This window comes from Quercus lobata, chromosome 11, assembly GCF_001633185.2.
Source record: "Quercus lobata isolate SW786 chromosome 11, ValleyOak3.0 Primary Assembly, whole genome shotgun sequence".
NCBI lineage: Eukaryota > Viridiplantae > Streptophyta > Magnoliopsida > Fagales > Fagaceae > Quercus > Quercus lobata.
In genome coordinates, this window is record NC_044914.1 from 6,883,529 (window position 1) to 6,908,968 (window position 25,440).

Genomic DNA, 25,440 nt, shown 5'->3' on the forward strand with positions numbered 1-25,440 from the left:
TTTCAATATTCATTTTGTGGTGAGGGTCCTCAAATATCATCTTCTCTGCAAATAGTTTTTGGGGCTTAGGTTTTCTATGCAATCAATTCTTAAATAGGAGAGAGTAGAGGTGGTGGGAGAGTGTCCTTATTTGACTAATAGTCTAATTTGCATTGGAAAAAGAAAACAGTGATGAGGTGGAAAATTTAATTTAATTTAAATAATATTATGCTAACGTGGAAAATTGTGGGAACTTCAAAAGTTTCGGTTTTATACATATATATAGATAAGTTTTTTTTTTTTATTATTACTTCAACCGTGTTAGCAATTGCACGCCTTACCATATATGTAAATTTATATTGTTTATTAATTAATGAATTCATAGTAAGAACTAAATTTATTATAAATTAAGAATAATATAAACTAAATTAACTATTTTCGTGGCCAAATTAATTGTGAGGTGTGACCTAAGATGTACAACCAAAAATACTGTCTGTTTAAAGTTGTTTTGTTTTGTCTGTTTATGCCACATGAAAGACTGTCGCTGACTCTGATGTGAAAGTAAAGCCCGTTTGCCCCTGTTTGGTAAGTGTGTTTGAGCACACTTTTGAACATTTTAAACAATATTATACATATTTGCACACACTTTTTTACTTAAACGTATATCAAAAACACTCAAACAATACTACTCAAACTCATTCACCAAACACCCCTAAATGATTGAAAATTTTATTTTAAACTTTGTGTTTTACAGCATGATTCCACTCACCCTAAAAGAACGTGCCAAGGTTGAATGTATTTTGCATGAGTATATATATTGTTGTTGTTGTTGTTGTCGTCGTTGTCATTGTCCACAAGTCGAGTCGAGTCGATTTTGGACCTAACCTAGACTTGACCTATCGACATCGAGTGAAGGGCTAAGGAATCCGAAACCGATCGCTAGAAAAATTGGTTGAGTCGGTTTTCGAGTGAGGACGAGTGTCAATCAGACCAGGTCGATCACCGGAATTTAAAAAAAAAAAAAAAAAAAAAAAAAAAAAAAAAAAAAAAAAAAAAACGTTGTTGGAATCTGGAAATTTGCCAAAATCTGGAAAATGTCGTCGAAATCTGGAAAATGTTGCCGTAATTTGCATTTTATTGCCAGAATCTGCATTTTTTTTGCTGGGATCTGCATTTCTCACTAAAAATTGTTGGAATTTGGTCGAATCTAGCTAAATACCACCAGATCTAGTCAAGATCTCACCAAATCTGGTCAAGATCTTGCTGGATTTGGCTTGTTTTTGTAGGATTTGGCCGGATTTTTGTATAGCTCCAGTCAAGTTCAGATTGCTCAGGTTTTGGAGATGCAAACCCGCCACTCGACCTGCCGGTGTCAGTTTTTGAGAACAAAAACCCGTCGCCAACTGACTAGACCTTCAGTTTGGGTTGGAATCGAGTCGGCATCGAGCGATTTGGCTGGGTTGTCGGGCTCCGGTCGGGTTTGGACAGCCATAGTTGTTGTTGTTATTAATGGTGGTTTTTAGGCCTTATCATTTTTCTCTCCCCTTCTCCTCCTAACCAAACATTCTTTCTACCCATTTTCTCTCCTATTTTTCTCTTTTTTTGCATCCTCCCCAAAATCATCACAACCAAACATACCCACTAAATAAAATAAAGACTCTAAAGTCTTCACAAATTATATGAAATTATATCAAACAATATGTGTGCGCATAGCCAGCTTAAGATAGTAGGGAAATAATTTTAAAGGATTCTATTTATATCTAAATATAACTTAAATAATATTTAGTTTGTTTTTTATATTATAATTTTTTATTTCAAATATATTATTAATATGATTAAATCACTCAAAGTAAGCTAATGATAATACAAATTTTACTAAATAGGTTTTACAAAATAACTTATCACCAATTTTTTTTTTTTTAAGTAATTCAAACATTCTATTATATTGTTCAAGTGGCACCAATCATATTTGTGCGGGTGAAAATGATTAACTACCCTCTTAAAGACACAATTAATTTGTAGTATGGGGTTACTAATAATCCATAGTGGAGATTTGAATAAGAACAAAATTCTATGTGAAAATTAGGAAGATGAAGCTATATTATTCATGCAATTAGAAACAATACAATACACTTGGTTACTTTCTTCTCAAGAACATGCTCTTGAATATGTTCTAAAGCTCTATTTTCTCTTCACAATTCTCTCTCTCTCTCTCTCTCTCTCTCTCTCTCTCTCTCTCTCTCTCTCTCTCTCTAAGTTTTTTTGTCTCACTTTTTGTGTGTTCTCCTCTTTACCCTTATTCTCCCTTATATGTGCACTATTTTCTTCTTTGGAATGTGCTGTCCCTACACAATTGAAGGGCTTCTTTTCTCATCAGGCTCTGGCTTCCCTACTTTCATGATAAATGGAGACTTTTGGGGCTTCTTGCACTATTCAGGCCAGTCATTCATCAATTAATGTGATTACGTCAAGTAAGTGAGTCTTATTAATGCGGAGGTGACTGTTGCTTTATTAGGAAGTTTCAATAGGCTTCCTCGAACAATTATGCATTTCCCATAGTTCCTCCTCAGTAGCTCGGCAAGTGCATCATCCTCAGTAGCTTAGTAAGTGTCTCATCCTCAGATTCCGATCTGTAACATTCCCAAGGAGTACAATATCCGAACTTAGTATGTGGTCTGAGGTTTGACTCTTTCAAAGTGGTCAGCCATCAGAATGGGCGGGTCAATATTAAGCCTATTTTCATTCGAGGTCCAATATCACTTGGGCTTAAAAAACTACTTCCCTACAATATTTTTGCCATGTCAGTTTGTAAATTTTTTGTTGTAAAATTTTTAGTAGTTTTAACATTTTTCATTCACTTAATGGTGATTGAGTTGAATTTCTATTAATTTATAATTTATTTTTGGAAGAAAATGCTAAAGTTATTACAAATCTATATATAATAATAATAATAATAATAGGTGAAGCTGAGAGAAACTCAAATTAGAATTCTAGATTAAAGTTTCAATTTTGTGTCATGTGTTCTAAATATTTATTCTTAAACAGTTTTATTTCTTAATTTTAGAATCAAATGCGGGACCACATTATAAATATACATCCAAATGAGTTATTAAGTACAAAAATTGAAAAGTCTAAAATAAATGAATCCTAAAATTTTTAAAAAAAAAGTGCTTCACAATAATAATAAATAAATAAAATATGGAAAATTTACATTTTATACCTAATAATATTCTTACAAATTTTTTTAAAGAGTTAATAAAACATAAAAATGACTATCAATAGTATTTAAATTATATATATAGGAATTATATTATGTATCTTATTGTATATCTTTAAGTGTATCCATGCATATATATGGAGTTACAAGCTAGTTATACTATTTAAAAAAATAAAAAATAAAAAAAGCTTACAAATTAGTATGACAACGAGATGACACTTCAACAAAAGAATAAATGAGTATTGAATTAGTACTTCTTATGATTGGTGACATATCAATTTACCTATTTTAACACACAATTTTACAACTCACCTAACATCCCATTTCTTATTTATCACATCCAACCAAACACTATTCATTTATTTATTATAAACTTTATATATATATATATATATGGATAAAACTTAGGTACAATACTTTAGGTGTTATTTATTAAATTCACCTCTTAAGATTTAACCATATGGCTACTTAACTAAAAAATATTCTTCCATCCCATGAGAAAAAATCCATATGACAAAATCTTAAAAGGGGAACCTAAAGAACGGTACCTAAATACTCTCTCTCTCTCTCTCTTTATATATATATATATATATATATATATATATATATATATATATATATCTTTTTGAAGCAACCCAGCAACCTCAAACCCACCGCTGCAACACCACCATCACTAACAACCACTAAACTCATATCCACCACTGCCCAACAAACCCACATTAACTACACACACTACCAACTATAACAACCACAATCGCCACCACCCCGCCACAATCAACAAGCATCACCAAAACCATCGTCAATAACCACCACCAAAATCACAAACTTATCAAAATTCTCCACAAAACCTAGAACAACAAACCCATCCATCACCCACCACAAACCCATCTACCACCCACCTGATCCATATCCACCCACCAATCCACAGCCCAATTGCCAATCCACAACCACCCAAAATAGAGAGAGAGAGAGAGGGTGAAGAGATAATAAGAAGTGAGAGACATTACTTTTTACTTTAATAGAAGAGAGAGACAATAAAATTATCATTTTTATTTTACCATCACAACTACAACAAATTCTATATTTAAGAAGTTAATTTAGCTATATGCTAAAAAATTTAGAAATGGTTCTCGATTATTGCTTTCTTTTTGTTGTTTTAGATGCTAAAGTAGAAATTTCGGTGTTTTGAACACTTTGATGCTAATGCTCTTAAGAGTATTAGTACAACCCCCCAAATTCCTATTTTACATCCCAAACATGTTAAAATCCTTCTTTATCCTGGTGTGTAAACATAAATTTACAACCCTGCTATAGTAAGTATGGGCATATAATAAGGATGACAAAAATTACCCGACCCACGGGTACCCAACCTAAACCCAACCTTAATGGGTTGGGTTTTACCCAACCCGCGAAACAAATGGGGCGGGTTTGGGTTTTAAAAATCCAACCCGTAATGGGTTCGAGTTGAGTGCGGGTATTATGCATACTCGCCCCGAACCCGACCCGTATACATATATTATATAAAATTTTTTAAAAACTCTAACTATAAATAATACTAACTTTCTCATTTCTCTAACCCTAATCCTTCATTCTCATCCCTCACTCTCAACACTCAGCCGCCCTCCCTCTCCCTCACTCTCACTCTCATTTGCTGTCGCTACCCTCCTCTTTGCCTCCCCAACCTCGTTGTGACGTTCCCTCCTCCACCTCACCGGCCAATCCTCCTTGCCCACCTCACTACACCACTCACTTTCTCAAACTCCACATTTTGCAATGCTCTCTCACTTTTTCATAGCAAACTCTCTCTCACAAATCCAAACCCTAGTCGCCGCCATCTCTTTCTAGAAATTTGATTGTGGATGTGAGTTTTTGATCTATAGTTGTGATGGTGTGGGTTTTGATCTATGGCTATATGGGTTTTGATTTGTGACTGTGGGCACATGAGTGGGTTTTGATCTGTGAATGTGATCTGCACTTCTTTTTATCCTTTTATCTCCTTTTTTTTTGGGTTTTGTTCTCTCTCATTGCAAAAAATAATTAGGATTTCTATATTATGATTTGTGAATTTGGGTAGTTGTGTTTGTAGTTGAAAATGAAGAAAATAGAAAATTGAATTTTTTTTTTTTCAAAGATTTGGCCCTCTAGTTCAGGCTTGAAAACAGAAAATTTGAAAAAAAAAAAATTAGGGGCATGGTGGGCAAGGCTCGTGAGGGCCTAACGGGGTAGCTTCAAGGGTTTTAAAAAAAAAAAAAAAAAAAACCTATTTAGTAAACAGGGTGGATTGGGGTTTTACGGGGTGGGTGGCAAGTCAAGTTCGGGTTTAAAGAAACCCCAAACCAAACCCGTTGCCATTCCTGGTATATAGAACCTGCTGTAGTAGGTATGTAAAATTAAAAAAAATATTATTTTATTTCCCATTTCTTCTCTTTATGACTATCTGACTCTTTTGTTTTCTCTCCTCTCTCTCTTCTTTCTTTTTCTTTTCTTCTTCTCTGACTCTTCTTTTTTCTTCTTTCACTCTTTGACTCTCCTATCTTCTCTATTCTTTCTTTGACCCTTTCTCTCATGATTTTTTGGCAATGGATTGGTGGTGCTATGGATGGGTGGTGGGTCTTGCGGTTTGAGTGGTAGTTGGTTGAGATTTTGGGTCGGTGGGTTGCGATTTGGGTTTCAATGGAGGTGGCAGGCAGAGTTCTGGTGGTAGTTGCGTTGGTGGTTGTGGTTTGAGATCTGGGTTTCAATGGTGTGGTTGGGTTTTTGGTGTTTTAGATCCCTGTTCCAATGGTGGTGTCCATTTAGTGTTTCAAGGGTGGTGTTGGTTGGGTGTTTCTATGTTTATTTTGAATTTGGATCACTTGTTGATTTTTGTATTAATGGATTTGGTTGTTAGGTAGCAAAAAGAGACAGAGAGAAGAGGAAGATTGGTTGCTGGTAGGCAATAGTAGAGAAAGATAGAGAGAGAGAGAGAGAGGAAAAAAATAGATAGAGAGGAAGAGAGAGAAAGAATAAATAAATGAATAATATTGGTTGGGATGTGAAAAATAAGAATTGGAATGTTGATGAGAATGCAAATTGTCATATTTTTCTCCCTTAATGTTTAGTCTTTTATACTTATTTGGTGCCTAAATGTACTCATTATTCTTATATTTTGATTTAGGATGCAAATAGAGGTATTAAGTGCAAAACGTAGCTAATTGGGTGATTTTGGACAGTTTCGGCATTGCTTTGTAATTTGCGCATAACTCTCTCATTAGAGCTCTGATTGAGATGATTCAAGATGCTATGGAACGCTAAGAAAAATCTCTATAACTTTCATGTTTTGAGTTTTGAGAGATATTGGATGCATCAAGGTCGAAATTGGGCTTTAAGTTACTACACCTGCATTGCTAACGTTATAGAATGTTCCTTTGCCTGAAATTCTAATACATGATGCGGTTTATTTTCAGAAGCTTCCACATTTGGTGCACGAAAACTTCAGCTGAAAAACACTAATTTCCTAGTTATATTAGGACTTTGTTTTGTTTTTAATATTTTCCTTAATTAGTCAGATTTGGATATTATTATTTAGAATATTTTTGGGAGATTTTGTAGGCTTGGGAAAAGGGGAATTAATGTGTAAAAGAGGGGAGGAGAAATCAGATTGGACACACACACCACTCTCTCCCTTCTTCTCTAACTTCTCCTTTGAGTTTTCATCGTGGCCTTTCTTGGCTAAACTTTTATACTTGGTGAAAAGAAACTGAAGTCTCAAAATCAATAAAATTGTGAAATCTAATTTGTTTTTATTGTTCAATTTATGCTTTGAATATTGGATGTTCTTTTGTGCCTATTTTCATGATTGTCTCGTTTAATTACTAGAAGACCTACTAGTTTATTATTCGTTGCAATCTACTACTAGGTTAGATATCAAATCCGTAATTGTTTGATCTCTCTAATTTGTGAAACAACCAAGATTTAATGATTTGTTGCATCAGAAATTATTAGATTTTAGGAAGAATGCTCAACTAAATTAAATGCAACCACTTGTGCTTGTGTTGTTTAGTTTCATCAATCTCTCTAATTCTTAAGGTTGCTGCTAGATTAAACCTTTAGCGCTTGTCTTGGGTTGTTTAGTAGTTAGGGTTAATTAGATCACTTGTTTTGTAATTAACTACAACTAAGGAGAAATAGGAAAATAGTTCCAATGGTGCATATTCAAAGTGTGAATTGATATATGCTTGCATCGATGATCAGTTATAATATTCTGATGGTGGATGTTGACTTGGACGAAGGTTTGTTCTTTTGATTGATTTCAATATTTTAATTTGAATTGTTTTGTAGTTGTTTTTCTTAAAATTGTTTTCATTATACTTAACCCCCCCCCCCCCTCCTTATTCACGTAGCATAAAACTAGGCTAGACACTCTCTGTGGGAACGATCCTTACTCACACCACTACACATGTATTTTTAGGAGTATAGGTTTTATTTTTGGTTGCCTGTGATAGCACACCAAATGTTGCGTATATTGTTTAATGGGTTGGTAAAATAAATGAAGTAGTGTTTGAAAATATAAAATAGGTCTTTTTTTACATTCTCTGATGTAAATGCTCTAAGAGATGAAAAAAATATACACATAACTTACATTTTTATTTTTAATTTAAAGCACCCATATTTGGAAAAGGAAAGCACAACTGCACAAGCACTTGGCCTGAAAAGTCTCTCCATCGACGCCATTGTTAGAAAACTCCAATAGTATGAATAGTTGAAGTACAATGATGACTATGTCCAAGCCCATGTCCCCATAAGTACTTGAGTCCTCCAAGCTCTAACTAGCAATTGGCTTCATTGTGTTGGAAATATTGTGAGATGCGAAAAACAAAATAAAAATAGCACACACGCAAAGGCAATCGCACGACACAAAAAATAACGTGGTTTGACAATTTGCTTACATTTATGGAGTTATAGTGCTTCACTATGTTCACGGAAATTATACAAAATGAGGCAGTACAATTAAAAAATCTCCCAAACCTTCACTTCATGGACTAAGTCTCAAAAATCTCCCATTAATAAATAGTAACACTTCTATATTAGGTCAGGTCATAATCTCGATTAAACACAAATCCAGGTCATAATTTGGATTAAACACTTCACATAGCCCAACACATTGAGCCATTTCTTCAACTAGCTTTCCAAAATCACCACTATTGAGCCGCCAATGGAAAGATATGATTCGGATTTGAACTTAGGCTCCAATGGTTTCCATGCCTTCAATAACCTCACAACATTATGTGTTTGGTAATGGAAATGACAGTTACAAATTTTTCTCAAGAATATATCATTTGTAAGAGAAATGGAGAAGTGAGAATATGAAGGAATTTAGGTTCTAGTCGAAGGCTCTCTCTCTCAACAAAACGGAAAGGTTAAGATGAATAAAATGGACTCTCTCTAGGTGTATATAATTAGCTTTGACTGAATTTTCACGTCGAGCATGCACAATGTGTGTTATTTGTCATATTTGATAAAGCTGAAAAGTCGATCATGACAGTGTTCGTAGGAAATGACGTCTGCATGCTGGTCGCAACTTGCATATATGATATAACAAAGATCCCAAATTTAGCATGATAGAGCATTCCCATCAGCTCTTTCAAAAAAAATGTCATTTTGACACATCAAAAACCAACTTTATCATTTTAACACATCATTTTACAACATATCATTTATCAGATGTTCTATACTTCAATTTTATACATTAAAATAATATATTACATTCTCTCTATCCCTATCACTATCTTCATCATCATCATCACCAACGGCCACCACCGGCAACAACGCCGACGGCCACCAACGCCAACTCAAAAAAAAAAAACAACAACTAGAGAGACCAAACCGACACAAACCCACATCCCACAAACCCACATCCCAACCCCACCACCGGCATAAACCCACATCCATCACCGGCACAAACCCACACCACCACCGGCACAAACCCACATCCACCAACGCCACCTCAAAAAAAAAAAAAAAACACAACCAGAGAGACCAAAACAAACAAACCCACATCCATCATCGGCACTCACATTCACTAAATTAATCAAACCCACATACCAATCCACCGAATCAATTATAAAATTCAACAAACCGCATCCCATCCACCAAATCAAACAAACCCACATCCCAAACCGCCTTTGTCGCCATCGTTGATGGAAGTTTCACTTCCGGCCACCGTGTCCTTCACACTGGAGCTCCTCTTTGTCGCAAAGTGGGTCGTGATCAGTGGTGAGCCGGGCGGTCTCTATCTCTTGGCGTGGTGAGATCGGCGATGGTGAGATCGGTGTGGTGAGATCGGTGATGGTGAGAGGGCGAGGCGAGAGGGCCAGAACAGAAAAAGCGAGAGATGTAGACGGAGAGACATGCCAGAACAGAGAGAGCGACCAAAATAGAGAGAGAGAGAGAGAGAGAGAGAGAGAGAAAGAAAACAATGAGAAGAGAGAGAAAACATTGAATTAAATATTGAGAGGAGAGAGAAAATGTTGATTAAAAAATTATTTTCCAGAAATAGCATTTGTGTCCCTACCGTCTCATATTTGAGACGGTACTGTAACATGTTCTAAAATTATAGAATATATAGCACACCTCATGAAGCTTGAATAATAGTATTTGGTGTGCCAAATGCCATTTGGCACACCTGATGAGAGTGCTCTTATGCACCTCACAAGTAGGTTGCAGAATGCAACTTTGGCCGAGGTTTAACCGGCTCGAGTACATTTTTTCCAAATATAATAATGCCCAAGAAAAATACATAAATATGAGATAATAAATACACACAAAATTAAGCCAGAAAACAATGATTTAATATCAAGTTTAGTGTCTAGCGGCTTTCTTCGCTGCAATAAATTTGAGTTTTTTTAACATATTTTTATTTATGGTCACTAAAAAATATTAATAAAAACTTTAAATTTTTGTAGTTATACACAATTGTTGAATAAAATAAAATAAATTCACATATTTATTTTCACAGTTGGTAAGTTGAGATAACGGTTGAAATAAGTGTTAAATAAATAAATAGGGAAATGTTATATCAACAATGGGATAAATGTGGAAAAAAATAAATTAAGTATTTTATCAACAGTTATAAAACGTTGAAAATAAAAACACGGAAGTTGTATAGATTCTACAGTGTTTTTTTTTTTTATGATTTTCGTTTTGATTTCCTCATCAAGATCATCGCCATCGAATTGATTTCACCGTCTCGCTCCTCCTTTAGCAATTCACCGTTCTCCAATTTCGGCAGGTTCTTCTTTTCTCTCTCTCTCTCTCTCTCTCTCTCTCTCTCTCTCATTTCTTAAATTTTTGAAAATTTATGATTTTATGGTTGAGGATAATTGGAATTTTTTCATGTCAAGCACCGTTGAATTTGTTACTTCGTGTTTGTGTTTTGATTGCAATTTTTTGATGGTGTTGTTGACGATTTTTTTTTTAATGTAGTTATATGGTGGAGAAGAATAGGAAACTTCAGAACCAGTTTGAAGCCGAAGCTTCGACTACTTCTCATGGTGGTTCGGGTTCTGTGAAGCCTATATTCGATGGGGTTTCCATCTTTGTCGATGGTTTCACGGTTCCTTCCAGTCAGGTTCAATCGCTTTTTATAATAATTTTTTGCTGAACTGTGCTTGGTTGCTGAGAAAATTAAGCAAGAATAGTAAAAAAGAGATATGAAAGTTGGACGCTTAGACCTTATATTAAATTTGTTCCAGTTCTTGGTCTGAACTCTGAACCTTTTGAATTATTTAAAAAACAGGACAATGACTTTAAAAATTCTTCTTGGGTTCAATTGGGGATTAGTTTGTCTATAGTTGAATCAAGAGACATGGATATGAATGTCCAAAACATTGACAACAAATTCTATGGAACAATGTGAAGGATTACTTTAGAAATTCTATTGTGTTTATTCTATTGGGGATTATTTTTCAAACATTCACAAATATCTTCTGCTATTTTATTGGTTTTCTAAAGTAGACATGGATATGAATGTCCAAAACATTGACAACAAATTCTATGGAACAATGTGAAGGATTACTTTAGAAATTCTATTGTGTTTATTCTATTGGGGATTATTTTTCAAACATTCACAAATATCTTCTGCTATTTTATTGGTTTTCTAAAGTAATTTTTGGCACTAATTGTAAGGGGAAGGATTCTCTTGCTTTGAACAATGTGACAACAAATTTTAGAAGTGGGTAGTTAATAGTAATTAATTATGGTGGTGGACTACTTATTTTCGTGGTGGGCTTGAGGAAAGGTACAAGAACATAACGTGGATGCCTAGGCTGACTTGGGCTTGATTCCCTTGGTGCACTGCATGTGTCCCCAACTGGACACATCCACCAAGAGGTGCAACAGACAACCATTCACTTTGATTTATTCCCCATCCAAGCAAACCCATCTCTCTTATAAGCTCAAGCCTATGTTTAGCTCATGAACATGAAGATGGGTTAAAGTATATATGATATTATATGCATGTTTATATGTGTAAAATGTTTTAAATATACTTATGTAGACCACCTGAGATTGGATTGTGTAAATTTGTAAATAAGTTTATAAATGATTGAATTATTGTTATTAATTAATTAATAATATCTTGTAAATTATATAATTATATTTGCTCTATGTACTGGAAGGAGTCTTTATGTTTAGACATCTGTGTGTGTGTGTGTGTGTGTGTGTGTGTTATGAGTTGAATTTTTGCTCTCTTGTCCAAAGATTGTTTTCATGGCCATTGATTGAACGATATCTTTAAATAAATACTATTTTTCATCAGTTATGGGATTGTTTTTTTAAAGATAGATTCCTTAGAAAGAGGGGGACAGGTTGTCTACTGTTGCTTGCACTACGTAATTCCTTTTAAATCATTGGATAGCTGAATTGGTTTTTGCATTGCTGAATCTTTTCATTGGAGCAGTCGATTATATAGCCTGTAGAATTAAACTGCAAATCTGGAATTATTGTACAATTATTGTTTAATTAATACAATTACTCTTATCACAAAAATGGCTGAATTGCTTTTTACCCCCCATTGAAGTTTACTTTCTTGACCAATGAAAATGCTAGTTAAATCTGAAATTGAGTCTTGATCATCAGGTAATACCTGATTTTGCTTTGTATTTCAGCTGGCCTTGATTTAGGACCAAGCCTTAGGGAAATTTGTGCTGCAAACAGGACAGATGAAAAGCAGGTACCATGGAGTTCCTGTACTTTGAAGTATTGTATTTGAATGTGGCAATGATACTTGATATTGATAAAGTGGATGATTAAGAATTAGTATCAATTATGTGTATTTTTTTTTTTTTCTCTCTCTTTAATTTTACTGCAGCAAATAAAAGCACTTCTTCAGAGTGTTGGCACTTCCTTTTGCCCTGACTATTCAGATTGGTTTGGGGATGAAGAAGCTGGTGACACCCATTCAAGAAATGCGAATAAATCTGTTCTTTCAAAATTTTTACAATCTCATCCTGCTGATTATTCAACTACCAAATTGCAGGTCCTGCTACAATCCATTTTTGCTATTTTCTAAAATGTTAATTTTCATCAAATTTACTTTTATAATTTTCTTCTACAATCTCATCGATTTATTTAGTACATCTTTGCTTGATTGGTCCTGTGCATTGAAGTTCACTAGTTGCAATTTCATTGCTGAAAATTATTGATTATTTGTAATTCTTTTTGCTTCTTTGTGTTCATCTTGTACATGGGGTGATCTTTTTTTATAAAAGCATCAATACTTATAAAAAAATGCTATAAATGCTGTTTGGGTGACTTAGCCTTCATTTGTCGCTTATTGATGTTACTAGTTTTCAATTGAACTAGGAAATGATGCGCTTGATGAGAGAAAAACGTTTCCCTGCTGCATTTAAATGTTACCATAACACTATAAAAATTGCCTCACTGTTAAGTTTGGATGGGTAGAATCAAATATATTCGTAGCTAATGCTTTGGTAGATTTTTATTCTGCTTGTGGAAGTTTAGTTGATGCAAAAAAATCATTTGATAGTATTCCAGTGGAGGATGTGATTTCATGGAATTCAATTGTTGCAGTCTATGCAGATAATGGTTTATTGCATGTTTTAAGCACAAATACTAAGTTCATTGTCATCTACGGTTGCTCAAAGAAGAAAAAATACTTTTAACTTTTGATAACCCCAACTAGTAAAAAGGTAAAGGATGCTTTTGTGTGTGTGTGTGCGCGCGCATGCTTTTGGGTTGACTTGTTCTGATCTGAATCATCTGATTGGGATGTTTATAGGATGACATATTGTCTTAGAGAATCCTACGAATAAGATGTTGTTGATGCACATTTGTGGTTAACATAATTTTTTACTCTTAAAAATTCATGAGGGCCCAGTGTAGATCAGTAATTCACTAATTCTAATTGTTATGTGGCCATGTGGCATTGTCTTGGTTGTCTCTTAACTGTAGGCAATCGCCAATCTTTATGTAAAAACTGAAGGGGGCGGGGGGGGGGTGTTAAATGATTTCCTACAGAAAGGGGAACTATGGTGATGTTTTCCCAATTAATATCAGTTATTACTGAAGCGCTCAAGTTCTGTTTCATTTTCTAATTACTTACATGTCTTCATTTCAGATTGTCATAAAAGCTGGCTTACTCAAAGAAGGGTTATGTTCTGTTCGGGATGAGAGTGCAGGTCATTTTATCCTAACTTTAATTTGGATGCGAGTCAAATTATGGCTTCCACTAAAAAAGGAAGTGGATTTTCATAAATATATCTTTTCCTGACATGTTGTGGTCAATATGATGGATCTGGTCAAAGTTCTTCCTTATCCATTGCATTTGTACCGTTTTTTTATTGTGTTAAAAGAGTAGTTGATTGGTTGTCCTAAATTTAATTAGGAATTGCACAATTGTGTTTACATTATATTTTGAATTAGGTTATTAAATTTTGATCAATGTAAAAAGTGCATCCAAATTTATTTATTTTGAAGAAAATACTTATTTCAACGTTTACAAGCCGTTGAAATTTATCTCAAGATACCCTTTATCGACGGTTGAGTACATGTAGAAAAAAGTAATAAGCATCTTTATGTGTTTATGTTTCAACAGCTTTTAATAATACTTCGACGTTTATTAACCGTTGATAAAAGCTAAACATTTTTTTCAACAGTTGCATAGGCCGTAGAAAAAAATTTTCGATATAGTTTTTAATGGCAGTTATAGACGGTTACTTTAACAGTCAAAAATAGTATTTTCAACGGTTTCAACCGTTGAAAATAACCAAATTTCTTGTAGTGTTTGTAAAGAAATCACAATGAAGCAAGCCAACTTGTGGAACCCTTCCTCATTAATCCTAAAATCCAAGGCCATTTTTAATCTCATAACTCTTGCTTTTGTCAAATTACATTGGGTATAATTTCAACTCATCTTTTATATTATAGCATCTTCATATAGATATAATGAGATGTCGCTGTCCTCTTTCATCCCATGGAATTAATCATCGGAAGAATTTGCTATTTTGAGCATTTCAGTAGTTAACACGAAAAAAAGATTGCAGCTTGGAGCTTAACAGTTAACAATAATGATTGTACAATTATATATCATCTTATCCTTCTTTTCTTTGTATCATCCTCCAGATATAATTAATCCTCAATCCAAGGACTCAGCTTAGTCTTCCCAACATTCCTAAGAGCCTTCCAAACAACACTATTACACTTGAACCCTGACCCGAAAGCAACTTGCCAAATTCTATCACCATTCTTGACATTTGAGTTTGCTTCCAAGTATGCCTATTCATACCAAATACTACTACTTGAAGTGTTCCCAAATCGCTCCAAAGTTTTCCTTGAGGCCTGCATGTAATCCTCAGTGAGCTCCAAGTTCTTTTGTATCTCGTCCAGCACTTTCTTACTTGCTCCCAATATGCAAGCATGGTTGAAAGCAAGCTTGTAGTCGGGGATGTAAGGCTTGGCTTTCTCGTTTTTAAAGAGCATGCTGGTAAAGAAATGAAGTTGCTCAGAAACAAGTGGGACTAGTGGACCAAGAGTGGTGATGTTTGCCTTCAATGCATGGCCTCCCACCTCAATTATCACATCTCTGCTCACTGAGATACCTTGCATATATCATTATAGGAAAAACTTAGGTACATAAGGTATTATTATTTAGGTTCCTTTTTTAAAATTCAGCTATGTAACTGCTTAACTGATAAACTAATAAATTCCCATCATCCAAGGAAGCCTTTGGATGACCAATGCGCCATAAACACGCATGTAGTGCGTGAACCATTTCTAATGGACGGACGCGTAAGCATGACTGTTGGATGGATATTTAAAGCACATCCTCAAACCACCAGAGGCATTACCAAAGCCATTAAGGCCTCCATTGAAGATCTCCAATGGCTAGAAAAGCAAAAAACTATATAAACCACCTCAAAACCTTACTTGGATTTTGGGACCTGGAGTAAAAACGGGTGAACCTGTACTTGGCCTGCTTAATTTTCAAGTCAAGGCAAGTCAACTTGTGGCCAATTGAACCTAAAATGTTTTTTAAAGTGATTTTTTTATTAAAAAAATTGGTTTTATGCATTTAGGTAACTTAATTCATTTAATAAAATAGTATAGTTATATAATTTTAATCCTTTATTGAATCACTTTCTTTGTATACTTAACTTATATTAAAAAAAAAAAAATTGTAGATGAAAATACTAACAAAATTACTAGCCAACTTGAGGTTTGATTCATGAGATGCAATTTATATTAAATATTTACTTAATTTTCTTTACCTAATATATTAGGTTTTATTCTTAAAACTTTTTTGGTTTAGTTATCTTCCTAGGTAATTTAACTTTACTATTATTATTTTATATGAATAGAGATAGGCACACCAGAGAAGGTTGATAACTTGATATGGTCCACAATATTTAGTATTTTTATTTTTATTCATTTATGTTGATGGTATCATTAGTGAATTTTGAATTATTTAAATATAAAAATTAATGTATTATTTAATTTTTTTTAAAGTATTTTGTTATTGGTTCTCTTTTATCTTTTTTTGTTTTTTGTTCTCTTTTTTGTATTAAAAGGAACTAGGAAGACAAACAAGTATTTCCAACTCTAAGAGTATAAGTAAGCGTTTGTGAATTGTAAGTGTCACTCTTTATTATAAATTTATATTTTGTGTGTGAGTGTGTCTAATATTAATTTTGTGCATTACTTTTTGTTATAATGTTATTTGTATGAATAATGATGTGTGTAGATATTTGTGTGTATAGTATAAATATAATATAACTTTATATAATTTAATAATTAGAAAATAAAGAGGGTTTATTACATGTGTGTGTATTGTTATCATGTTATAATAACTTTTTGTTATAAAATCAGAAAGATTCAAGAAGAAAAATTGTAAAGTTAGTAATTGTTCAAGCATTTAATTGTTTAAGTAAACACGTAGTGTATTATTTTATGTATGAATGAGTAAGATTGTGTGCTTCAATAATTAATATAGAGCCAATGAGTTAAGTTTATTCATTTAGTTTAAAATATTTTTATGAAAACATTGACAAATTAATAGATAATAACAATAGTATAAAAATAAAAATATTAGACAAACTTAACAAAATAAAATGGTCATAGCTACCCACATTGACAATAAATACTCATAATGAACTATCACGTAACAATTCAAAATTTGAAAAATGTAGAAGGAAATTGTAAAACTTCTTTTTTTTTTGGTTGATAACTTGATATATTCAATTTCTCTTTTTATTATTATTATTTTTTTTTAATTTAAGTTTCTTAATGATCTCCCTAAACAAAATTCCTAGAGCCGCCACTGTCCATTGTCAATGATGTTTGAATTATATAAGACAGACTTCCAGTTAGATCAATACCTCAAATCATAATCCTATACCAAACTCATAAACCTAGATTCCTAATCACTCATCTAACTTATTCTAAAACAAACTAATTTATTTGAATAAAATAATCCAATACTAATTCAAATAAAGTAATCACATAACATTTTTATTTTTTATTTTTTGATAGAAAAAATAGACAACACAGCTGCTGCTTATTTGAACCTAAAACCATTAGGTCCCGTTTGGTTGGAGTGAAAACAGGGAGGATGGAAAAAAAGTAGAGGAAAATAGGGTGGAAAATGAAATTTTCTCTTATTTGGTTTAGGAGAGAAAACAAGAGAAAAAGAAAATGGTGTGGAAAATAATCCCTTTGGGCCCATATAATTTTGTCCTCCCAATTTGGGAGGAAAACTAAGGAGAAAAGATGATGTGAGTAATAAATTACAAAAATATCATCATCTTTATTACATTCAACTACCTTTCACTTTCCCATCTCTTCACATAATAGTCAATTCATATAAACTACATTTTCCATTCTCACACTTTTCTCTCCAACTAAATAAAAGAGTTTTCCACCTTTCTACTTTTCCACCCCTCCAACCAAACACACATGAGAGAAAACCAAAACTTTTCTATCCTCCCAATTTTCCACTCCTCTGACCAAATAAAGCCTTAATTTATTAACACTATTCTTCTTTTTCAAATGAGAGTAGAACAACAACATATAAAGCTAAAGACTAGCAAAGAGAGAAAACAAAATGTGTGGGAATAATCTTTGCGTTTCTGTACATCTTACTGTACAAGAGAGACTGCATTTTTATACAATCATGATAAGTGTGCAATACTAAGTGATAGGTGTGCAGAGCAAGTAATAGTATAATGCGCTTATATTTATACATGATATAAAAAGGTGTATAAAAAATTGATGGAAAAATGCACTGACACTCCTTGAACTTTAGCCCTTATTTGAGAAGAGGGAATGTAATAAAATGGAAAGGAATATAAAGAATAATTGTAGAATATTCTTCTCTTCCCTTATTTGAGAGTTTTAATGGAAGGAATGAAAAGTTCATTCCCATGTTTAGGAGTTTAAGTGGGAAAGAATGAGTTGGGTAGGAGGGAACACTTATTTCTCTCTATTTCCTTAAAATCTCAAATTTTTCATTCTCCCCAAAATTGGGAGGGATGAGAGGAAAGGGAATTAAATTTGATGAATTTTTTAGTAAAACTCCTAAAATATCCCAATATATTCAATTACTTTTTTAAAAAAAAGTAGGGGTCTAATAGTAATATTGTTATAAAATAAATTCATTGCATTCCAAACAAGATTACTTACATTCCATTCATTTTCATTCATTTCTATTCCTTTATTTTAAAACATCCAATCAAGGTTACTTAATTCTATTCAATTTCATTATTTTCCCTTAAATACATTCAATTCCATTTCATTCCCTTATGATCATTTCATTCCATTCTCACTTTAGTCCTTTCTTATAGGTAATGGCAGACTAGCTTATAGGTAGTTTATTTTATTAGTTTTTGGACTCATATGATTACTAGTTTTTGAACTCATATGATTGTTATTATTTTTTTTTAAGAGAAATGACATGTTTATAACATTTTTACAATAAATTTTAAGTAGTAGGTTGTTATTGTTAGGATAAAAAAGTAATCTTAGTGTTAAGTTTAAATTTGAACCAATAACAACTAACCACCTGTAATTTGTTGTAAAAATATTATAGACGTAGCATCTTAAAAAAAAAAAATGTGTCAACCCTTATTTTTGGGTGAGGTACATTTGCTTTAATGTGTACTTTTTTTGTTTCAACAATTGCCCCTCAGGTGTCATGCAATATTAGAATTCTTGTGTGACATTCGTGTCTTTTTACTTTTTCTTTTTTTCTTTTTGGCTTGGACTCCTTCTGTTGAATCTGAAGTCTTAATTAGCAGATTGATTTGGCTTTGACATTTGTCATGATATTTTTTTTCTTTGTTTTGGGCATTGATTTGTACTTATGCAAATTTTCTTGCCTTCGTAAGATTGATCACTTATTTAATGGGAAACAATTTTTTTTTTTTTGGACATGTGACTGAGCTTAGTAAATAACACCAAACAGTCTACGTACCCAAAAGGGGATCAAGTCATTACATAGTTCAAGAATGATGATTTTTTTTGAAGATGTGACTGAACTCACTAAATAATACCAAGCTACCTATGTACTCGTAAGGGAATCAAGTCATCACGTAGTTCAGAGGGGATTTTCAAGTGGGAGATTTTTTTTTTTTTTTTTTTGAATATGTGACTAAACTTAGTAAATAATACCAAGCTGCTTACGTACCCGAAAGGGGATCAAGTCAATACGTAGTTCAAAAAATGAGAGATTTTTTTTTTGAAATATGTGACTGAACTTAATAAATAATACCAAGTTGCTTACGTACCCGAAAGGGGATCAAGTCAACACGTAGTTCAAAAAATGGAAGATTTTTTTTTTTTGGGTAATATGTGGCTAAACTCAGTAAATAATATCAAGCTGTCTACGTACCCGGAAAGAGATTAAGTCAAAATGTAGTTCAAAAAGGGGCAAAGTTTTTTTTTTTTGTGCCTAGGCTGCTTCATAAAAAGGTTTTCAACTTAGTGGGATTATTATTATTTTTGTGCCCTTACTTTTGCCAAGGTCACCTCATAGAAAATTTTTCAACCTAGAGAGTTTTTTTTTTTTTTTTTTTTTTTTTTTTGGAGCTTTTTAATGAACTTCTCATTTACACAAGGGTAAACACATTGTCCCTCACCCTTCTTCCTCGGTATCCTTGTTTTTTGGACAAGTGCATAAGTATGGTTGTTGCTTAAAATATGGCATCAAGATAATTCACCTCTTCTCCCATGTAAGGGTTAGGATTAGTGTACACCATTTTCACATTTCCATTTTCATCACAAAGTTTAAAGCATTGATGAAGTGCAGAACCAATTATGCCATAAATGTGTACCCAAAGGCATCCCAACAACACGTTGTAGGAAGTATTGACATCAAGTACGTGGAAAAGAGCTTCAGAATACAATTCTTGTAAGGTTGAATTTAATCAACCATCTTGTTGGCTTTATTCAATGCCAAATTTACTTGTATTTCAGTATTTAGTAACCTTGTATTTAGGTGGGATTGTTGTAAGGGTAGTGAGTGAGATAGAGTGTTGAAATGCTCAAGAGTGTGCAAGAAAACAGAGACTCACGACTTGGTCTCGTGGATGACTCGCGGCTTTAAGCCGCCAGAAGCAGCACACGTGCCAAGCATGCCAAAAGTTGAAGCGTCATGCTAGCTGGAGCACTACAGGACAAATAGGACAACTGGCCGTTCAGTTATCTTGCGGCTGGAACTCGCAACTCAGTCAAGCCGTGAGGCCAAGCCGCGAGCAAGCCCTGTTTTGAAAAACCTGACTCTTTACATTTCATTCTCACCCCACTATAAATACCCCTTATACCCACAAAAGAATGAGAGCTTTCAGAGAGAATTTTGAGAGAGAAACCCTAGTGTTATACAAGATTGATTCATCCACAATCTTTACATAAGAGACTCTTCAAATTCCTCAACTTTCTTCCTCTCCATTGTTAAACCCTTGAGAGGTCTTTTTACCAAAACATTTTCTCACCATATCCATTACTGTGAGAGGGCTGTTTGGTGTTCTGGGAAGTAGTTAGGAAGGACTAATCTACATTGGTTAATGCTATGGTCAAGTAGCGGAATCCGGGAAGCTAGAAAAGAAATAGGTTCTGCGCAACCTCGTTAGAGCAAGAAGTTTGGAGGGCTTAGGTACATTAGGTAGATTAGGCTTGGAGGGTTTATTGCTATTCATGTATCCCAACTACATTTTCTAGTGGATTACTTACCGCTTGGAGAGCGACGGAGAGGGTTTACGCCGAGGGCTTCGGTTTCCTCTTCGATAACACATCGAGTATTGTCCTTGTGTTTGCATCTTCCTTTCCTTTTGTCTTTGTCTTTTATTATCTGTTGTGGTTGTGATTTTAATTGGCTTAGATTGTTTATCAATTCTGTTTATTGTTTTTGTTCATTTTCCACACACTAGTTGTTTGTCATAAAACTTGAATTGGTTGTTTCGTAATTGAGGGTCTAAACGTATAAGGGTGTTTTATACAATATTTTAACTTTCAATTAGTATCAGAGCGGGTACATTTATAGTGAATTTGTTACCATAGTGTGATCGTTGTGGTCTTCTATCGCCCTCTCACTCTCTCTCTCTCTCTCTCTCTCGCTCTCTCTCATAGCTCTTTGCGGTCATGCCTATTAATCAATTTCAAAACCTTTCTATTTTCTTTCTATTCTTTTCTAGGCAACCAAACAAAGTTCTTGACTAGGTTTTTTATTTTTATTTTTATTTTTTTTTATGATTTTCGTTTTGATTTCCTCATCAAGATCATCGCCATCGAATTGATTTCACCGTCTCGCTCCTCCTTCAGCAATTCACCGTTCTCCAATTTCGGCAGGTTCTTCTTCTCTCTCTCTCTCTCTCCCCCTCTCATTTCTTCAATTTTTGAAAATTTATGATTTTATGGTTGAAGATAATTGGAATTTTTTCATGTCAAGCACCGTTGAATTTGTTACTTCGTGTTTGTGTTTTGATTGCAATTTTTTGATGGTGTTGTTGACGATTTTTTTTTTAATGTAGTTATATGGTGGAGAAGAATAGGAAACTTCAGAACAAGTTTGAAGCCGAAGCTTCGACTTCTTCTCATGGTGGTTCGGGTTCTGTGAAGCCTATATTCGATGGGGTTTCCATCTTTGTCGATGGTTTCACGGTTCCTTCCAGTCAGGTTCAATCGCTTTTTATAATAATTTTTTGCTGAACTGTGCTTGGTTGCTGAGAAAATTAAACAAGAATAGTAAAAAAGAGATATGAAAGTTGGACGCTTAGACATTATATTAAATTTGTTCCAGTTCTTGGTCTGAACTCTGAACCTTTTGAATTATTTAAAAAACAGGACAATGACTTTAAAAATTCTTCTTGGGTTCAATTGGGGATTAGTTTGTCTAAAACATATAGTCGAATCAAGAGACATGGATGTGAATGTCCAAAACATTGACAACAAATTCTATGGAACAATGTGAAGGATTACTTTAGAAATTCTATTGTGTTTATTCTATTGGGGATTATTTTTCAAACATTCACAAATATCTTCTGCTATTTTATTGGTTTTCTAAAGTAATTTTTGGCACTAATTGTAAGGGGAAGGATTCTCTTGCTTTGAACAATGTGACAACAAATTTTGGAAGTGGGTAGTTAATAGTAATTAATTATGGTGGTGGACTACTTATTTTGGTGGTGGGCTTGAGGAAAGGTACAAGAACATAACGTGGATGCCTAGGCTGACTTGGGCTTGATTCCCTTGGTGCACTGCATGTGTCCCCAACTGGACACATCCACCAAGAGGTGCAACAGACAACCGTTCACTTCGATTTATTCCCCATCCAAGCAAACCCATCTCTCTTATAAGCTCAAGCCTATGTTTAGCCCATGAACATGAAGATGGGTTAAAGTATATATGATATTATATGCATGTTTACATGTGTAAAATGTTTTAAATATACTTATGTAGACCACCTGAGATTGGATTGTGTAAATTTGTAAATAAGTTTATAAATGATTGAACTATTGTTATTAATTAATTAATAATATCTTTTAAATTATATAATTATATTTGCTCTATGTACTGGAAGGAGTCTTTGTGTTTAGACATCTGTGTGTTTGTGTGTGTTATGAGTTGAATTTTTGCTCTATTGTCCAAAGATTGTTGTCATGGCCATTGATTGAACGATATCTTTAAATAAATACTATTTTTCGTTAGTTATGGGATTGTTTTAGTAAAGATAGATTCCTGAGAAAGAGGGGGACAGGTTGGTTCAAGGACATGTTGGTCAAAGGAAAGATGGGGGGGTCCCTCTGTAAATCTACTGTTGCTTGCACTACGTAATTACTTTTAAATTATTGGATAGCTGAATTGGTTTTTGCATTGCTGAATCTTTTCATTGGAGCAGTTGATTATATAGCCTGTAGAATTAAACTGCAAATCTGGAATTATTGTACAATTATTGTTTAATTAATACAATTATACTTATCACAAAAATGGCTGAATTGCTTTTTACCCCCATTGAAGTTTACTTTCTTGACCAATGAAATGCTAGTTAAAACTGAAATTGAGTCTTGATCATCTGGTAATACCTGATTTTGCTTTGTATTTCAGCTGGCCTTGATTTGGGACCAAGCCTTAGGGAAATTTGTGCTGCAAACAGGACAGATGAAAAGCAGGTACCATGGAGTTCCTGTACTTTGAAGTATCGTATTTGAATGTGGCAATGAAACTTGATATTGATAAAGTGGATGATTAAGAATTAGTATCAATTATGTTTTATTTTTTATTATTATTATTTTTTTATTTTTTTTCTCTCTCTTTAAAATTTTACTGCAGCAAATAAAAGCACTTCTTCAGAGTGTTGGCACTTCCTTTTGCCCTGACTATTCAGATTGGTTTGGGGATGAAGAAGCTGGTGACACCCATTCAAGAAATGCGGATAAATCTGTTCTTTCAAAATTTTTACAATCTTATCCTGCTGATTATTCAACTACCAAATTGCAGGTCCTGCTACAATCCATTTTTGCTATCTTCTAAAATGTTAATTTTCATCAAATTTACTTTTATAATTTTCTTCTACAATCTCATCGATTTATTTAGTACATCTTTGCTTGATTGGTCCTGTGCATTGAAGTTCACTAGTTGCAATTTCATTGCTGAAAATTATTGATTATTTGTAATTCTTTTTGCTTCTTTGTGTTCATCTTGTACATGGAGTGATCTTTTTTTATAAAAGCATCAATACTTATAAAAAAATGCTATAAATGCTGTTTGGGTGACTTAGCCTTCATTTGTCGCTTATTGATGTTACTAGTTTTCAATTGAACTAGGAAATGATGCGCTTGATGAGAGAAAAACGTTTCCCTGCTGCATTTAAATGTTACCATAACACTATAAAAATTGCCTCACTGTTAAGTTTGGATGGGTAGAATCAAATATATTCGTAGCTAATGCTTTGGTAGATTTTTATTCTGCTTGTGGAAGTTTAGTTGATGCAAAAAAATCATTTGATAGTATTCCAGTGGAGGATGTGATTTCATGGAATTCAATTGTTGCAGTCTATGCAGATAATGGTTTATTGCATGTTTTAAGCACAAATACTAAGTTCATTGTCATCTACGGTTGCTCAAAGAAGAAAAAATACTTTTAACTTTTGATAACCCCAACTAGTAAAAAGGTAAAGGATGCTTTTGTGTGTGTGTGTGCGCGCGCATGCTTTTGGGTTGACTTGTTCTGATCTGAATCATCTGATTGGGATGTTTATAGGATGACATATTGTCTTAGAGAATCCTACGAATAAGATGTTGTTGATGCACATTTGTGGTTAACATAATTTTTTACGGTAAAACTGGGGGGGGGGTGTTTAAAAGGTTTCCTACAGAAAGGGGAACTATGGTGATGTTTTCCCAATTAATATCAGTTATTACTGAAGCGCTCAAGTTCTGTTTCATTTTCTAATTACTTACATGTCTTCATTTCAGATTGTCATACAAGCTGGCTTACTCAAAGAAGGGTTATGTTCTGTTCAGGATGAGAGTGCAGGTCATTTTATCCTAACTTTAATTTGGATGCGAGTCAAATTATGGCTTCCACTAAAAAAGGAAGTGGATTTTCATAAATATATCTTTTCCTGACATGTTGTGGTCAATATGGTGGATCTGGTCAAAGTTCTTCCTTATCCATTGCATTTGTACGGTTTTTTTTATTGTGTTAAAAGAGTAGTTGATTGGTTGTTGTAAATTTAATTAGGAATTGCACAATTGTGTTTACATTATATTTTGAATTAGGTTATTAAATTTTGATCAATGTAAAAAGTGTATCCAAATTTATTTATTTATTTATTTTAAAGAAAATACTTATTTCAACATTTACAATCCGTTGACATTTATCTCAAGATAACCTTTATCGACGGTTGAGTACATGTAGAAAAAAGTAATAAGCATCTTTATGTGTTTATATTTCAACGGCTTTTAATAATACTTAGATGTTTATTAACCATTGATAAAAGTGAAACATTTTTTTCAACGGTTGCATAAGCCGTAGAAAAAAAATTTCGACATAGTTTTTAATGCCGGTTATCGACGGTTACTTTAACCGTCAAAAATAGTATTTTCAACGGTTTCAACCGTTGAAAATAACCAAATTTCTTGTAGTGCTTGTAAAGAAATCACAATGAAGCAAGCCAACTTGTGGAACCCTTCGTCATTAATCCTAAAATCCAAGGCCATTTTAATCTCATAACTCTTGCTTTTGTCAAATTACAT

At 33.5% G+C, this 25,440-nt stretch overlaps 1 protein-coding gene and 1 long non-coding RNA gene across 6 annotated transcripts; both read left to right on the top strand.

Annotated features, from left to right (window-relative positions):
• The first annotated feature begins 10,351 nt into the window (after positions 1-10,351).
• LOC115966246 lies at positions 10,352-14,283 on the top strand. 2 transcript variants are annotated; one of them, XR_004086374.1, is made up of 5 exons: positions 10,352-10,466; positions 10,661-10,805; positions 12,314-12,407; positions 12,546-12,713; positions 13,815-14,283. It is a non-coding gene; the product is annotated as an uncharacterized LOC115966246 (long non-coding RNA). The 2 variants fall into 2 exon arrangements; XR_004086373.1 differs by having other exon boundaries at positions 12,343-12,407; positions 13,815-14,282.
• Positions 14,284-21,256: 6,973 nt separating this feature from the next.
• On the top strand, positions 21,257-25,009 carry LOC115966245 (DNA repair protein REV1-like). 4 transcript variants are annotated; one of them, XR_004086371.1, is made up of 5 exons: positions 21,257-21,532; positions 21,715-21,859; positions 23,288-23,352; positions 23,513-23,680; positions 24,658-25,009. XR_004086371.1 is itself a non-coding variant. In XM_031085499.1 (4 exons), the coding sequence occupies exons 2-4, from the start codon at positions 21,719-21,721 to the stop codon at positions 24,731-24,733; spliced, it is 282 nt and encodes a 93-aa protein (XP_030941359.1). In that variant the 5' UTR covers positions 21,257-21,532; positions 21,715-21,718; the 3' UTR covers positions 24,734-25,009. The 4 variants fall into 4 exon arrangements, 2 of the variants coding, with proteins under 2 accessions (XP_030941359.1, XP_030941360.1); XR_004086372.1 differs by lacking the exon at positions 24,658-25,009 and adding an exon at positions 24,007-24,505; XM_031085499.1 differs by lacking the exon at positions 23,513-23,680.
• The last annotated feature ends 431 nt before the right edge of the window (positions 25,010-25,440 follow it).

Excerpts from the sequence above, each read along its gene's own strand:
- LOC115966245 (XM_031085499.1), top strand. The coding sequence starts at position 21,719 with ATGGTGGAGAAGAATAGGAAACTTCAGAACAAGTTTGAAGCCGAAGCT. Across the intron at positions 21,860-23,287 it reads TCACGGTTCCTTCCAGTCAG|CTGGCCTTGATTTGGGACCA; the intron begins GTTCAATCGCTT and ends TTTGTATTTCAG. Across the intron at positions 23,353-24,657 it reads ACAGGACAGATGAAAAGCAG|ATTGTCATACAAGCTGGCTT; the intron begins GTACCATGGAGT and ends TCTTCATTTCAG.